Here is a 16502-nt window from a genome sequence, read left to right as displayed (position 1 = left end):
AATAAATAAAGTAAAGATAAAATACGTTATTTTTGTTTCAATCCTGTCGTGTTATTCGTGCATAGAATGTAAATATTACGTACATTTGGTCTCATTATTTCCAACAAAGCTGCATGAATATTTAATATATTTATAAAAAAGAATTAAATTATTTAATAAATTAGAAAAAAATACTGTAAGTCATGCGAAATGACTTTACATGTTTATCCCGTGTTAATATAAATAAATTATAAAAAATACAGGAAAATATGTTGAAATTTCTAAATAAAAAAGTCTGACAATGAAGTCTATAAAAGACTAAAAGTCTTGAAATGAAATCAAAATTCAAGTAGGATTTCTGAAATTTCCTGCTTTATGTAAAATCTCTTTGTTCTTAGACATGTAAATTTGGAGGAAAAAACAATAGACCATTACAAAGTTGCATTCATGCATCGATGGCTGTTGGACTAGGAGAATCGCTTTTTGGAAGATGTCTTCACAAGGAGTATTGGACCCGTTTGTTTGGCTGTCTTCCAATATCGATGAACTTTGGAAAAAAAAAAAAAATTTCTGTTGAAGGATAGAACTTAGGAGTTTGGAATTCATACACGTGTTTTTACCCAACATTCTAGCAGCCAGATTCTCAGACATTCGGGTGTAGCTTGTCTAATTGGATGTATCAAGACAAAGTGCAAGCCTGCATAGTCAGAAAGAACTAATTCTGAGTTTGAATTATCATCGGCAAAATTTATTCACTTTAAAGTGGAGGTTGTAAAATTCCATTCAAATTGTAAATTGATCCGCTTAACAATTATGATTTTATTTATTTTTTAAAATAATTTAGTTTTAATTAATAAATTTTTTAAGAATAATTTTTAATTCTGATTATAATTTGAATAACTTTTAAATTAAACTAAATTATAATTTGTATTTTTAAAAAATACATATATATATAATTTTAATAAACATTTAGATATATAATTTATTTTATCATTTTTTTATTTGTATATTATATATATTTGTTTCATATTCATATTATATTATAAAAAATTATAATTCAATTAATTTTATTAAATAATTATATGTTTAAAAACATAATTTAAATTAGACAAATTTATATTTTTTAATTTAATTTGATTTAAATAATTTTTTAATTTGATATAAAATAAATTTTAAACTCTATTAAATTGAACGGTGTCCATTTATTTAAACTATCTATTATTATATAAGATTATCATTTAAACATTTTGGATTATGATTTTAATAATCTAAAAATGTGATTAAAATCTATAACTAGATTATTTATATAAGTTATCAGACACTGATTATTTAATCCAATAATCTATTAATCTGAATTAAAAAAATTTGATCAAACGGATATTTAAAATATATATATATATTTATAAGATTAGTATTAGAGTTTCCCACCGGCCTTAAACCGACACAGCACCTGGAAGAGTCGCTTTCGGTCCAGTTCTAACATCACGTGCTTAGAATCCGCAGACAGACGTGCTCTGGTTAATTCAACGCTTCAATACTATAGCATATCCAGGCACAGGAAAACTGAAATTTCTGTAGGGCAGTAAAATCAACAACCAAATTTTTTGTGCAACATAGTCGAAATTGACCATCTATCATTCCCTCTTTTCAATCAGAAAGTTGCTTGAAGGTTCCTTCAGTTAGATTTATGACACCTTTTTCTTGCCAAATTTTTAAGACTACTGAAAACCAAAGAAAATGGTGAAATTCAAACCTACACATCGTTATTTTGACCGTGCATTGTCAAAATTGAAAGCACATTTTTATCATGTTCACCGCGGCCAAAATCAAAAATGGGATATTAACAAAGACTTTTTTATATGAGACCTAATCAAAATCTTACTCTTAAATATTGAAATTTATTGCATCAATAACCAAAAATTCATAGTCTAAACTTAAATAATTTCTATTCTATTGGCTTAATCCTTAAGCTTCATATAAATTAAAAATAAACATCATCCATAGCATTGCATAGCCAGTACCCAATCCCGTCCACTGATGTTTGTTCTAATCCATGTAAGGTATGACAACAGATATTTGAAATCAGTGCTGCTAATTTGAGAAATAAACTACATTGCCTCTTGATCCCATTCAAAAGGCAATGAACAAAACAACATGGAATAGTTTCAGTCTCAAGTCTAAACCCCAAAAATGTTATCATAGAGGTGGATTCACTTAAGAGATAGCCAAATCAATTGCCTCTATATATTTTCTTTAAGGCATATTGATGTTGAAGAAAAACTTCAGCCTTTCCTATGTGGCTAGAGGATATAATCCTAATTAAGAAGTTGCCGACAGTGATGTGTGCATTTACTTATTGGCTGACCTTTCCAAAGAAGTGTTCTATTTGCAAGCACCCTTGGGACTGCACTTTACTTGTCTTCGCTCCATATTTTAACCTCTTTGCACATACCAAATCCTGTTTACCATCCTACATAAAAGAGGTAGACGCAGGCCCAAAAATAAAATTATAGAATAACAGACACAAACAAAAAAAAAAAAACCAAAAACCAAAGTTTAAAGAAAGAAAAAAAAGGCACCTAGGGGAAAAATGATCAAGTTCTTTCATTCGCTACAAAATGAATCACAACTTTTTAATATTAAAATTTAAAATTCGATAGATATGAAATTGGTATCCACAAAGTTAAACCAAATGTTAGACCAAATTATTTTTTGGGAGTAAGTACAATTACTAAATTGTCTGTGATATAGTCTACAATTCAAGAACAAATTTCCAGATGAAAATAATTTGCATGGGAAAGTGAGTGTCTACACGCACCTGAGAAGATTGATTTGGAGTTCTCAAAACTTTTATTCTGCCACCTCTCCCATCAGCTCCAACAGCAATCAAATCACCACTGCTTTCAATTGAACCTTGCATGGGCACCTTGTTTTGGCCACGCTTGCACCATTTCCCCAGATACCGGTTTGTTCCATCAGGACCAAGCAATCCAGTAGAAAAACATATATCACCTGGATTTCTTTACAAGTTAAATTGAAATTATTTTGACAACAAAAGAAGCATTCATTAATGTAATTAAATCACAAAATTCTAGCTAAATCCAACATTTGAAACTCTTACAAAATCAAAATTGCACCGGCCATTAAAATTACCTCGTTTGGAAAGAGGAACTGCCATTGGAGACTCTTTTCTGATGTTGAGGACAGGCTGGGCTTGTTCAAAGTCATCATCATCATCAACAACAATCAAAGTTTCTTCCTCTATAGCAGCAGCAGGAGCATTGCAGTTATCATTATTGGTACCAGACCTTGAACCGAGATTCCCAAGCAGATTATGAGGCCCACGCTCTGCAACTTCTTTGTTGTCAACAAGATTTGCATTTAATCTTGGCAGAGTAGGGTTATGGATTACATCTATATTAGCTTGATGTTTTAAACAAGGACTTGAAAGCTCAAGCACGGTTGTAGAAGATTTTGATGTATCGTCAACAAATGAAGCATTTTTTGCCTTTTTATGAACCATTACATCTACATTTTCTTTGCTATGATTTGCATTCATGTTTTCAAGGGGTTTGAAGTTTTCTCCTTTTCTGAAGCAAGATAAATCACCTTTCACACTTCTAGTCCCATCCAATTCACTCATTGGCACAGAACATTGCTCCACAAAATCTTCATATATACGATTGGATGTACACAAAGATTTGGAGTAATCAACATTGCCATTTTTTATATCATTTTCACAACTGGTTTTCTTTAAGGCTTTCAAAGACCTCAGAACTTCATTAGCTTTTACTTCTCCTACAGTCTCCAATTCTTGTACTCTTGTCTGATGATATCCATATAACAAATGGTTTGCCAGGGTCAAATTAAGATAAGCCCACCATAAAAAAATTATGCTGGTTGATCAGAGACTTACCTTTAGTTTAAGTATCTTTTCTTGAGCTTTCTCAAGTTTAGCACATGAACGAGCCTTTTCTCTTCCAAGAAGATTGCACTTGGCCATCAACTCTGTATAATTCCTGTTCAAAATTTTGCAGTCAAAAAGTATGTGTACAGTCAAATCCTTCACTTATACACACAAACACAATGATGACACATATAATAAACAAGAAAATAACATCCTGTGCTATTTCCTTATTATTTCAAATCAGCATAAATAAAGTGTGAAAACATAGTTGAATGGTGCTTTTAATCTATACTGGTAAATCCAAGCTTCAACCATTTTTATGAACTGTGCTTGACAATTAAGTTCGATTGGTGTCAGAAGACTGTGAAAACTTTAGTAATTTGCTATGTTGATGGATACTAATAAATTGATAGAGGGATAAACGAGAAAAAAGTTGACTTACCTGTTACGGATGATCAGAGATTTTCTTAAAACATCAATTGTATCTTTGTTGTTAGCATCATTACCCAAAGAGGCAAATTTTAAAACTTCATTTTCATCCAGGCTCAAATCTGATACCCTAAATTGAAAACCATGCACCTTTGTTAGTAGCGAGCAAGAATTCAGGACAAGCATCCAATTAATTAAAGAATTATTTGACCCAACAATACACTCACAATCTGAGGGCTGCAAGTTCTTTGGCTAAGGCCATATTCCTTTCTTGAAGCCTCAAGCACTCTGAATTCAATTTATCAAGGTCCTATTCAACACAATCAACCTAAGGTTTAGTTGAAATTTCTACTTAAATCATCAATATACACCTCTTAAGGAAGCCTCTTAAGCAATAAAAATGATCCAAAACCACAGTGAAGTAACTCACCTCGGATTTCGAATGAAGCTGTTGTTGAATGTATGCTTTTTCTCGCAAAACTTGATTCTTCAATGCTACTTCCTCCTTTGAACGTTCTCTGCGAAGGCACAACTAAAAGAAGAATGGTCTGATTAAAGGACAGTATTTTTATGATATTATCTTCTTTTTATTTATCCACTTTGCATTTCCAATAAAAAATAACTAAGATTAAATCTCACAGAAAAACCGTGACAATAAACAATCAAACACCTCCTCGCTGATTTCTTTGAGCTCCTTCCCTTGACTCTCCAAAGCTGAATTAAGCCTCGAAACCTTGACCTCCAATCTCTTCACTTCAGAGCGCAAAACCTCCGGGTCTTCTGGTTCACAATCTTTCGGCTTCTGCGAAACTAAAGTTTCAGTCTGATCACCAACCGACTGAAAATAAAGTCGACTGGCATCATTAGCTTTACAACTTTGCTTGCACACAGGACATGTGCACTTTTTCGTGCTTGAACAGTACTCGAACCACTGCTGCAAGCTAGGGTTTGAAAAAAAAAAAAGAAACAAGAATTATTCGCACAGCACACATACTTAATAAATAAATTTAGTATGTAGATACACGCGCACTGACCAGAGCTCATGGAAGACATGGCCGCAAATGGAGATAACTTGCAAGTCTTCGACGATTGGTTTGAGGTCTTCGTAGCAGATTGAACATATCGGCTTTCCAAATTTGGTATCAATGGCCATTGTTTGTGTGCCTCGTTTCTCCGTCTTTGCGTTCTCGCATATTACTTCGCCCTTCTCTTGAAAATGGCGCGACTCTTGAATTTAAAATGCGCGGGAGTAGAGGGAAAAAACACTAAATATTTACTTTGTTCAGACAGAAGCCACGTGTTTAACGACACGTGACCTTATAATATGTTCGAGTTTTTTATTTAAATCTAAAGAGAGAGAGAGGAAAAACCTCAAGTTCGCCGGCTTTCGTTGATTTTTCGTATTTTCAATTCCTTGTGCATAAATTCCCCTGCACTTCGGCGATCTGAGCCTGAAAGATCTACGATGCAACAAAAAGCGGGTAAATTTTGGTTAAAGTGTATCCACTTTTCAATTAGAGTACAACCCAACACACTCTAAACGACAGCATCAAGTCACCGTATCGGGTGATTTTGAATTGCCACCGGAGAAATGATAAAAGATTTAAAACTAGAACATTTGTGTGGCGTCGTGCTTGCCCTCTAGATTAGGTCGTTAATAGTAAGCAATGTTTATTTTCCATTTTTTTTTCTCTAATTAAACGATGTAGACGTTATGGTTGAATACGTTAAAATGGTTCCGGCGGCGGCCATCTCAGGCTTCGGTGAATGAAATGGGTTTCAATGTAAAATTTGGGGCCTTCATCTGAATTCTGTTGGGCTAAAATTCTAGGGCCTGCGTACTTTTTAAAAATAGATTTTGTGGGTTCCAATTAAACAATCTGATGATAAGATTTGCAAGCTCCGATTATTGCTATTGGTTATACTTAAAAAGATACCAATAAAAAATATAAAATATTGTATGTTTGTAATGATCAAGGCTTTCAACGCACGATAAAAAATTAAAATAAAATATAATGATATAATTATATATTATTATTTATACATAAAATTATATACATAATTTTACTAAAAAAATAATCTTCCGTATATTATTTGTGAAGTTCAAGAGTAATTCTAATTTGTATATAGAATTGAAAAGTAATAGTATTCTTAATATGATAATACATTAATAACTAGCCTCATTCCGATTTTTTTTTTTTAATTTATGTTCTGGCTTTCAGCTTCAACGAGTATATATTATTTTCCTACAAGGAAAATTGTAGGAGAATAGTATCTTAAAGTACATTACTAGCGTCATTCCTTTTGGCACCACAAGGGCAAAACCGTCATTCTGGAAAAGAAATAGCTTCATTGTAGCTTTCGTTTATTTCTCCATTACCTGGCTCGATCTACCCAACCAAAGCTTACAAGAAAGACGCGAACAATCTCTGTATCGTCTCTGTTCCTCTCTCTCTTGCTCGCTTATCACTTAACGAAGAGGTACCATTTCCCCTTTGTCCCTCTTACATTATTGCTTCATGCGATGTACGTTCTTTTCGAGTATATTCTCAGATTTATATTGTTCTATTGGAACTGTAGTTGAATTAGTCATAGGAAGGGTGAAATTCGTGTAATTTTCAAAATATAAACAGGATGATTTGGTTAAACGTTTTGATTCACACTGAACTATCTGATCGCATCAGGTTTACAGTTGTCGATCTCTGTTGGATATTTATTTAGTGATAAGTTGAGCTATAAATTGAGGTTTAGATTTTCATTTTAAATTATATTTCTTTCTGACTTATGAGGAATAAAATTACATCGTATTCTTAATTTGTGTTTGATTCGTTGTTAGAGTGAAGACATCCGTTTGCTTATTCATGCAAGTTATTAGTCGTTCTTGAATGTTTTACATTAATTAAGTGGTGCCTTTAATTTTTTTCCTTTTTGCTGGTGCTATGAGGTAAAATTTTGAGATTTTTATTAAATGTTGATGACCTCTCATTCTTACATGGTTGTGATTTGACGTGAACCAGATGAAAGAGAGTAAAGACAGAACCGGGAATGATAGGGTTTCAAAATCATCATCACCCCTTATTCTCGACATAGAAGACTTTAAGGTAATATGTTGATGGGCAGTGTTGACCTGTTTTTAGTTTTAGGTTTTAACTATTATCCAAGTTTTAATGGTATCTGTACTTCAAATTTAACTTCAAGATGGAAATGCATTTAACAGGGTGATTTTTCTTTTGATGCACTATTTGGGAACTTGGTGAATGAGCTCCTTCCATACTTTCAAGAAGAAGAAGCTGATTCAGTGGATGTGCATGGTAACATTAGTGGAAATGATGCTTTGTCAAATGGGCATAGACGGGGCCCATCCGATGTATCGAAGTTTTCGCTAGGACTATCTGCTTCTGCTCCTCTTTTTCCAGAAGTGGATGCTCTCATATCTCTGTTCAAGGATTCCTGTAAGGAGTTGATTGACCTTCGAAAGCAGGTATTTCTTTTTTGGGTTTGTAGGTAATGGGCATACAAATTGACATTATGTTCCGAGTTAATTTCTCCCCCTCTCTTGATTTATGGTTCAGATTGATGGAAGACTCTACAATCTCAAGAAGGAGCTTTCCATTCAAGATTCTAAGCACCGCAAGACACTTGCTGAGGTTTGTTTCCCTTAAATCATTTCAGGAATACACTGATAAAGATGCCAAGGAAGCTGGCAGTATCATTTTTTTAAATTAAAAAAACATATAAGCCTGAGCATGCATCTGTTATTTAAGTAATCAGTCCTTGATCGCTTATTCTATAAAAATGATTCTGTTTGCATTTTCCAATTGAAACGGACTATAACTAATAAAATTTTTTTGTACAATTAGTTGTCATTAGTACATACTGTGAATTGCTAAATTACAGTGAGTTATGAAATTCAATGTTTCTGAATCTGACATTGATTTACATCTGAACCATATTTTTTACTACAGTAACCATGCATATTATTTTACAGCTAGAAAAAGGTGTAGACGGCTTGTTTGATAGCTTTGCGAGGTTAGATTCACGTATATCAAGTGTTGGACAGACTGCTGCTAAAATAGGAGATCACTTGCAGGTAGATTTGGTTTATGGATTAGTCTATGCTTCTGATTCTGTTTTTGCTTATTCTTGTTGTGTTTGTATAATTATATTATTAGTTTATTTGGATTTATGTTTTTGTTCGGGTGGTTATTTCTTGTCAGAGTGCAGATGCTCAGCGAGTAACTGCTAGTCAAACAATTGACCTCATTAAGGTACCATTGATCTTTAAATTCAGTATGAAATTGAATCAGATTTCTTAACAAGTCTGTAGTCCTCTTTGGAAGGATCTATTTGTAACTTTTTTTAATTTGTTTACTCTTTGTTCACTAATATTTGAGATTCTTCCCTTGTAAAAGCCATTTAGTAGAGCTGCTTGTATTAAATCCTGTGTATTCAGGCCTTTCCTCTTTAGATTTTTGTAATAATAACTTTTACTCATTAAAGAAATTAAAAGGTATGCCTTTTTTTTAATTTGCTTTTACATTCTGTCAATTGAAACCCTGCAGTACTTGATGGAGTTTAACAGCAGCCCAGGTGACCTAATGGAACTTTCACCATTATTTTCTGATGATAGTCGTGTTGCCGAGGCTGCATCGATTGCAGAGAAATTGCGTAAGTTGGTGTTATTTCACAAGATAATTTATGTTTTTTTTTTCTCTCTGGGCATGATGTTCTCTCTAACTTTGTGGCTTTTTTTCTTGATCCCTGTTTTTCTCTTTCCTGCTAGAGTCAGTGAGTGACAACTTTGTCCTTTTTATAAGTTATCATCTTTTTCCATGACATCATATTAACCATATATGCCAATTATCTTTGTCTATCCTGTGCCTGCCTCTAGCGGCCTGCATATAAGGTTGGTGAATGAAACAATTGTTCCAAAACATGTTTCTCTCATCCTTATTTATTATTAATCGTCTTTTATAAACTCAAATGTGCATCTCGAAATTAGATTAAGAGAATGAAAGAAATGATTCATTTTCTTTGTGGTGATATTAGAGAGGGGGAGAGACGCAGAGAGAGAAGTAATGATTTGTTTGTGGTAATATTGGTTGATGCGCGGTAGAAAGGAAAGTTATGATATGTTTAAATGGTGAAAAAGTTTTCCTTCAGATTGGAGAGTGTGAGAGATGACATTGCATACTAAGATTGGTTGATGCCCAATAATAGTGATAAAAGTTATGATTCCTTTTAATAGCAAAGAACTTGGTCTTGTGTCTGGGTAAATATTGTGTGGCATTTATTTATGCATCTTTCAGCCTAATGAAAAGTTAATACCTTCCCTACTCTGTTGATTTTAGGGTCTTTTGCTGAGGAAGATATTGGAAGACAAGGCATATCAGATATTGGAAATGCAACTGCCAGCAGAGGATTAGAAGTTGCTGTTGCTAATCTTCAGGATTACTGCAATGGTACAGCTACTTCTGTACTAATACTCTTGTTAGTTTTCATTTTCTCTTGGGAGGGATTGTTTGATGCACTATCACAGAAAAATGTGGCTAATTGTGGGCAATGTGAATGCACTCCATCCTTGTGTATGAAACAATGTATTCCCACAGTGTATATTAATATTCTTGTGAAAATTTTACTGTTACATAATGATCATGATTGCTTGATGCAAAGCTTTCTGTCGGTTTCTAGATAAGTGAATTTCATCTGCAAGGGTCTTGTCGTTATTCTTTTTCTTTTTAACTAATAATTTTTTATGGGATTATTTATACTAAATTCTTTTCCAGTTTCTTTTGCACCCTGTGTTATCTTTCTTTAGCATTCTTTTTTATCTCAGAATTTCTGTAATTGAAGAATAGGAATGGGGAGGAAAAGATTTTGTCAGAGTCTGCTTTCTGTTGGATAGGTCTTCCTATCCTTCAATTATTCAATCACTAAGTTTTATCTTATCTTACCCTTTGTGTAGAACTGGAGAACAGATTGTTAGCTCGATTTGATGCAGCATCACAGAGAAGAGAATTGTCTACCATGGCTGAATGTGCTAAAATTTTATCTCAGGTGATTCGTTTTCAAATGACCACATTGTTCAATCTCTTCCCTTAATTTTGGTCTCTTGCTGTTTCTGTTTTCTCCTTTTTCTTGATACACATTAGTAGGAATCAATTATTCCTCCAATTGGAATACTTTAAAGGGTGTCTTCTGATTAATAATAATGGGATGCTGCGTAGTTAATTGTCTTCAATTCGAATGGAACTTTTGGTTTTGAGCTTGTATATACAGTGATCCATCTATCTCTCTCTCTGTGGCTATTATCAGGCCTTGCCTATTTTACTCTGTATTTTTATGCTATTTGAACAACCTAAAACCCTTTTTTTCCACTATCAGCCTTCATCTGTCTTGTTTCCCTGGCGTCAGTTGAAACTTATTTCTTTCTCATTGGTTACTATTATATTGCAATTCAGTTTAACAGGGGTACTAGTGCTATGCAACATTATGTGGCAACACGTCCTATGTTCATTGATGTGGAAGTCATGAATGCAGACATCAGATTAGTTCTAGGTGATCAGGCTTCTCAAGCGAGTCCCAGTGATGTTTCCCGTGGGCTTTCTTCCTTGTACAAAGAAATTACAGGTTTGGTGGATAATCATTGATCTGATCCTGTGATCGAAGTTTTCAGATTTGCCGTATCAGTGTTGTTTCCCTTGCAGATACTGTGCGGAAAGAAGCTGCTACAATTACAGCTGTATTCCCCTCGCCTAATTATGTCATGAGTATTCTTGTTCAGGTTCAGACCATTTGTTTAATCTTCTACCCTTTTTCCTTTTACCTTGGATCCTGTTAATACATTCAAATTCAGATATGACATACCAAAATGTCTTTGTAAATTATCAAAAACATCTGTTTTTTTAAAATGCCACATGTAGCGAGTTTTGGAGCAGCGAGTTACAGCCATTCTGGACAAAGTATTAGTGAAGCCATCTCTGGTGAACCTACCTCCTATGGAAGAAGGCGGACTTCTATTAGTGAGTAGAATTTTTGGGCTGGATTAATAATGCAAATGCAAGTTCAAAATGATAATCAGATTTGATTTTTTTCTTTATTTGGCTTGAGGCTTCAGTATCTTAGAATGCTAGCCATAGCATATGAGAAGACACAGGATCTTGCTAGAGACCTACGAGCTGTGGGATGTGGTGATTTGGATATTGAAGGTGATGAATTAATTATGAAGATTCCTACTCTTGCATTTTCTCAACTTTTACCTTAGAGGCCCTGCTTAAGTAAATGGGGTATTCATGAAGTCCTGGTTGATGGATTTTTCTCATTTTGCCAAACTTTGGTGTTTCAGGTGTCACAGAATGCCTTTTTACTGCTCACAAGGAAGAATATCCCGAATACGAGCAAGCTTCTCTAAGACAATTGTATCAAGCAAAGGTTTGCATCAATTGCATCATTCTGTTATCAGAATCTCTAGTCATTCAATAACTAGAATAATCATTGCAGATGGAAGAATTGCGTGCTGAATGCCAGCAGCTTTCAGAATCAACAGGATCAATTGGGCGTTCTAAAGGAGCTTCAATAGCTTCTTCTCAGCAGCAGATATCTGTTACAGTTGTGACAGAGTTTGTGCGCTGGAATGAAGAAGCAATAGCCAGATGCACTTTATTTTCGTCTCAGGTATATGCTCCTACAATTCATATTAACAATTTTTTAACTTATGGTCATATACAAAATGTCTGCCTAATTTGGTTTTATGATAGAAAATTCAGATTTCCTTGATAGGCTATTTTGAATATGTCCTGGAACATTAATGTGTAAAACTACAAAACAACACAATTGCAAGTCAAGACTGAAAATTCATATTTTCCCTTTACTTCAACTATATTAGAGGATCATGAGATGACTTCAAGTAAGTGCGTATTGGATATATGCTATATAAAGTAGCAGATGCCTTTGGGTATGACAAAAACAATATAAGTGAATTAAAATAAACAGTAAGCATAGAACTAGTCATGATTTTTGAAGCAAAGGCTGGCGCTTGATAATTTTGGATCTGGTAATACTCAAGATGGAAATTTTAAATAGAGAATGTACTGTAAATTTATGGTTTGATGACATAACAAGAATGGATCTTTCTGTATTCTGAATTCTTCATATATTATATGTATAATTATATATTACTGATTGATTTTCACATGCCTTTTAAAGCCCGCCACCCTTGCAGCCTACGTGAAAGCAGTGTTTACTTGCCTGCTGGACCAAGTAAGTTGGTTAACAAAATGCATTGATTTTCCAGAATTTTGTAATAGGCACTTAGATATTTGTTTTGCAGGTAAGTCAGTATATAACAGAGGGGCTTGAACGGACCAGAGACAGCCTCACTGAAGCTGCAGCTTTGAGGGAAAGGTTTGTGCTGGGCACAAATATTAGTAGAAGAGTGGCAGCTGCTGCTGCTTCTGCTGTAACTACCTAATCACACCCCTATTTGTAAATTCTAAACTGTGTGCGCTATATTATGTTATGCATGTATAATAATTGATGTGCAGTTTACTTGGAAAATAGTTGCACAATGGATATTGGTTGGTTGATGTGTAGGCAGAAGCTGCTGCTGCTGCTGGTGAAAGCAGTTTCAGATCTTTCATGGTTGCAGTACAGCGTTGTGGTAGTAGTGTGGCAATAGTTCAGCAAGTATGTTGCTTTACATTTTATATCCTTTGATCACTGTCAAATTAGCTTATCAGAGTATGGGAAAGCAATTTGAAGTGAATTTATATCTACAGTACTTTGCGAATTCTATATCTCGGCTTTTATTACCTGTGGATGGTGCACATGCTGCCTCATGCGAAGAAATGGCAACGGCAATGTCCAGTGCTGAGGCTGCTGCTTATAAAGGGCTTCAACAATGTATTGAAACTGTGATGGCAGAGGTAAGTTATTGAGATTTAATTTTTTTACTCTATAGATCCACTGTTTTATTGTGGATCTTAACTCAGCACAACTGTATTAGACTATTAGCATCATGCATCTAGGTAGCTAGTCTTGCTTATAATTGCTTCTCTTGAGATAATACTGCTCTTTCATTGGCAAGTGTTTCTAGCCTCTAGATCCTACATTTTTGCTTTATTCTCTCTTTTCCAACCTCATAATAATATTTCCTGGTAAATCTGCAGGTGGAACGGTTGCTTTCCGCAGAACAAAAAGCAACAGATTATCGATCACCTGATGACGGAATGGCACCTGATCATCGTCCAACCAATGCTTGCACAAGGTTTGTGCTGCTATAAACTTTAGCTTTCTTTTAACTGTAAATCTGATACCTGAGGGGGACACTGCCAAATTTTACCTTATTATTAAAGATATTCTGAGATAACCTACAATGATTATATCCATCCCATCTCTGACTTTTGGGTATGAGATAGTAATTTCTGCTAGATATTGCTGTAATCACAAGAAGACATTTCATCTCATGTTTCCTCATACCAAATAATGTTCTCTTCTTTCTTTTATAGAGTTGTTGCATACCTTTCCCGTGTGCTTGAGGCTGCCTTCACAGCACTAGAAGGTCTTAATAAACAAGCGTTTCTGACTGAATTGGTATGATCTTTTTTATAGTTGAAGGATCCTATTTATTATACCCAATTTCTTTGACTTTCCTAGCATGGTTGCTTGTGTGAGTGAGTTGCCATGCATTTGTTAAATAAGCATAATTTGTATGTTTAAATTAGATTGATTGAAATTCATTCTATGAAAAACAGTGGCTTTAACCCATCAATATATATCTTCTATCAGTTCATATCCTTCCTAAACACTTGTGCCAATTCTGTCTTTAAATAATGTGATGTAGTGATGTTAGCATTTCATTTCTATAATATAAGCTATTTCTCTTCCTCAAGTGGTGGGTGATGGTGATGTAATTTTTCAGAGGTCAGGCAACAGTATCTATGTACAAAGTTTGTAGTGATAACATGGTGATGTTCATTGTTCCAGGGAAACCGTTTGCATAAAGGCCTGCTTAATCACTGGCAGAAGTTCACATTTAATCCCAGGTAATGCTAATTGCTCCAATTTGTGTCTTGTTAATTTCTATTAAGTAAATATTTCTGGAATTGTTGCTAGAGTTTATTTCAATAATAGGAAATATTTAGAGTATGTAATTAGCTAAAAGAAATTATGAAGTTCTTTTATGATACATAATCACTGAGTAATTTGTTGTATGTTGTAGCAATTGCCGTGACTCATAGCATATGGTAAGAGAAGCTGCCCAAAGTTTCACATTAAGCAGAGACAATTTGGTTATAGCAAATTCTGTGTCTCTTGTACCAGTTGCTAGACTCCTACAGTTTTATGGGTTTTTGTTGTGTTGTGCATCTTAGAAACTTTGGAAATTTTCTTATTCTTGATGACTATCCTGTAGATGTAACTTGTGTTCTGTGAAACAAAAATGTGTTCTGTTCTCTATTCCATTGTTGTTTTATTTCACTTATAAATAATATGGCACCTTTGAAACCAGAAACTAGCAAAATTGGTGAAGTATTAGAATTTTCAAATTGATAACTTTTGTTCGAGTCTCTACTTTGCTTGTGAAACCCTGAAGATATTACTTACCAAAAAAAAAAAAATATGGCACCTTCTATTTCACAATCAAGTCATTTCACATTTTATATTTTCTGTCCCTTCTATCTCTGATTTGCTTTTCTACAGTGGAGGATTGCGCCTGAAACGTGACATAACTGAATATGGAGAATTTGTGCGCAGTTTTAATGCTCCATCTGTTGATGAGAAATTTGAACTTTTGGGCATGTAAGTTGCAAAAAGTTTACAAGGTTTTCAGATTGTACTTGAGCATTTTCTATCTCTATTTACTAATAAAATGTTGGTCTCCAGCATGGCCAATGTCTTCATTGTTGCTCCTGAAAGCCTCTCTACTTTGTTTGAGGGAACACCCAGTATTCGGAAAGATGCACAAAGGTATATTGTTGCTTACTCTTAGTGCTGAAATTTTTAAGAATAAATCAGGTGGTATTCCTTGGGAGAAAATTTCTCTTTAATGTCTTATGGTCAAACTTATAAAATATGTATAAATTTATTGTTTACAAGTTGTAAGCACAAATGTCTTTATCATTCATCATGAGGTGATTTATAGCTGATAAAGAATGATAGAATCACACTGTAAAGTTTTGGCATATTTAGTAAGGACTTCTTATCTCAGCATGCTGTATGTGTCTGTTTTTGTAGTTTATTCATAATCACTTCTTTGTTATCTTTTTAGCATCTTTCGGTAGACCTCTCTTAATTCCTAAGTCGTGATTCTAATGAACCTAAGTTTTGCTGATGCAGGTTTATTCAGCTTAGGGAGGACTACAAGAGTGCAAAGCTTGCAACCAAGCTTAGCTCGTTGTGGGCAAGCTAAGTTGAAACAGAAGTGGAATGCCAATATGAAGGTAACCTTCGAAAGTTCTTGAAATTCTGACATCAAGAAGTTAGTATGGTTAGAGAAGCGACACCTGATTTTTGTGGCACCAGAACAAGTCATCTCCATGCAGAGAATAGGGTTCAACAGATTCATGCTCTAATTATTGCCTTGTCTTTTACCTCCTTGCTGAGTATATATAGTGAAGGTATGAATGGGAAGTCAGAATAGTTATATTTTCATGGTCTCAAATCACTTTAATTTATGTTTTAGGTTTATCTTGTGCCTTGATTTATGCCTTTGTAAATGATAATTCTTAGAGATAAACGGTGACAGTGAATAGTGATTTATAATGCTTGTTTATCTTTTCTTCCGTTTTTTCTGATTTCTTTATTTATTTTTTATGCAACGCTAGATTGATTCAGGTCATCGATATATTTTTACCTAGAAATTCATTGGAGAAATGAAATAGCAAACAAGATAGACAGAAGGGCCACAAGACAAGTTATTATTTGTCATAAAATTTTAAACTTTGTACATTCTAGCGTTTTGGTATATTAGGATGCTCATGTGTATGGGGTTGAGGATAGCCTCTAATGAATAATGATGGAGGCGGCACAAATGGAAGCTGAAATTGAAGTAAAAGGTTTTAATTCTAGCAAGTTCAATGAATCATAGATGGGATTGCAAAAACAAGAAAAAAAATGTAGCCAGTGATTAAGACACTTGACACTGCCCCTTAATGGGGTGGGTGCCTCCTCTAAATTCACAACTTTGGCA

The 16502-nt window shown here is 34.2% G+C and overlaps 2 protein-coding genes across 5 annotated transcripts; one reads left to right on the top strand and one right to left on the bottom strand.

Moving 5' to 3' along the window:
* Nucleotides 1-1910: 1910 nt before the first annotated feature.
* On the bottom strand, nt 1911-6020 carry LOC123215924. 4 transcript variants are annotated; one of them, XM_044636230.1, is made up of 10 exons: nt 5686-6020; nt 5350-5542; nt 4986-5256; nt 4746-4847; nt 4543-4625; nt 4329-4445; nt 3896-3998; nt 3133-3805; nt 2798-2991; nt 1911-2449 (listed from the first exon to the last, which is right to left on the bottom strand). In XM_044636230.1, exons 2-10 carry the CDS (start codon nt 5466-5468, stop codon nt 2333-2335), a joined length of 1779 nt encoding a protein of 592 aa, XP_044492165.1. In that variant the 5' UTR covers nt 5469-5542; nt 5686-6020; the 3' UTR covers nt 1911-2332. The 4 variants fall into 4 exon arrangements, 3 of the variants coding, with proteins under 3 accessions (XP_044492165.1, XP_044492166.1, XP_044492167.1); XM_044636231.1 differs by having other exon boundaries at nt 5350-5524; XM_044636232.1 differs by having other exon boundaries at nt 5350-5519.
* A 606-nt stretch (nt 6021-6626) lies between these two features.
* LOC123217015 (exocyst complex component SEC10b-like) lies at nt 6627-16095 on the top strand. The gene is made up of 26 exons (XM_044637743.1): nt 6627-6796; nt 7333-7416; nt 7533-7796; nt 7888-7962; nt 8304-8405; nt 8533-8583; nt 8878-8983; nt 9667-9777; nt 10281-10372; nt 10777-10945; nt 11023-11099; nt 11239-11337; nt 11433-11523; nt 11661-11746; nt 11816-11989; nt 12521-12574; nt 12645-12773; nt 12908-13000; nt 13093-13239; nt 13483-13580; nt 13822-13906; nt 14300-14358; nt 15014-15112; nt 15197-15280; nt 15650-15753; nt 15836-16095. Exons 2-25 carry the CDS (start codon nt 7333-7335, stop codon nt 15720-15722), a joined length of 2502 nt encoding a protein of 833 aa, XP_044493678.1. The 5' UTR covers nt 6627-6796; the 3' UTR covers nt 15723-15753; nt 15836-16095.
* The last annotated feature ends 407 nt before the right edge of the window (nt 16096-16502 follow it).

The sequence above is a fragment of the Mangifera indica genome, chromosome 5 (genome assembly GCF_011075055.1).
Source record: "Mangifera indica cultivar Alphonso chromosome 5, CATAS_Mindica_2.1, whole genome shotgun sequence".
In the NCBI taxonomy this organism is placed as follows: domain Eukaryota; kingdom Viridiplantae; phylum Streptophyta; class Magnoliopsida; order Sapindales; family Anacardiaceae; genus Mangifera; species Mangifera indica.
This window is presented reverse-complemented; position numbering and strand designations above follow the sequence as displayed.

What these genes read in the sequence shown, in the direction of transcription:
- LOC123215924 (XM_044636230.1), bottom strand. Translation starts at nt 5,468, where the DNA reads ATGGCCATTGATACCAAATTTGGAAAGCCGATATGTTCAATCTGCTAC. An exon ending in AGTTCCTCTTTCCAAACGAG is followed by an intron (nt 2,992 to 3,132) that starts GTAATTTTAATG and finishes AAAGAAATCCAG; the next exon opens with GTGATATATGTTTTTCTACT. An exon ending in CTCCAAATCAATCTTCTCAG is followed by an intron (nt 2,450 to 2,797) that starts GTGCGTGTAGAC and finishes TCTTTTATGTAG; the next exon opens with GATGGTAAACAGGATTTGGT.
- LOC123217015 (XM_044637743.1), top strand. Translation starts at nt 7,333, where the DNA reads ATGAAAGAGAGTAAAGACAGAACCGGGAATGATAGGGTTTCAAAATCA. An exon ending in CCAACCAATGCTTGCACAAG is followed by an intron (nt 13,581 to 13,821) that starts GTTTGTGCTGCT and finishes TTTCTTTTATAG; the next exon opens with AGTTGTTGCATACCTTTCCC. An exon ending in ATTCGGAAAGATGCACAAAG is followed by an intron (nt 15,281 to 15,649) that starts GTATATTGTTGC and finishes TTGCTGATGCAG; the next exon opens with GTTTATTCAGCTTAGGGAGG.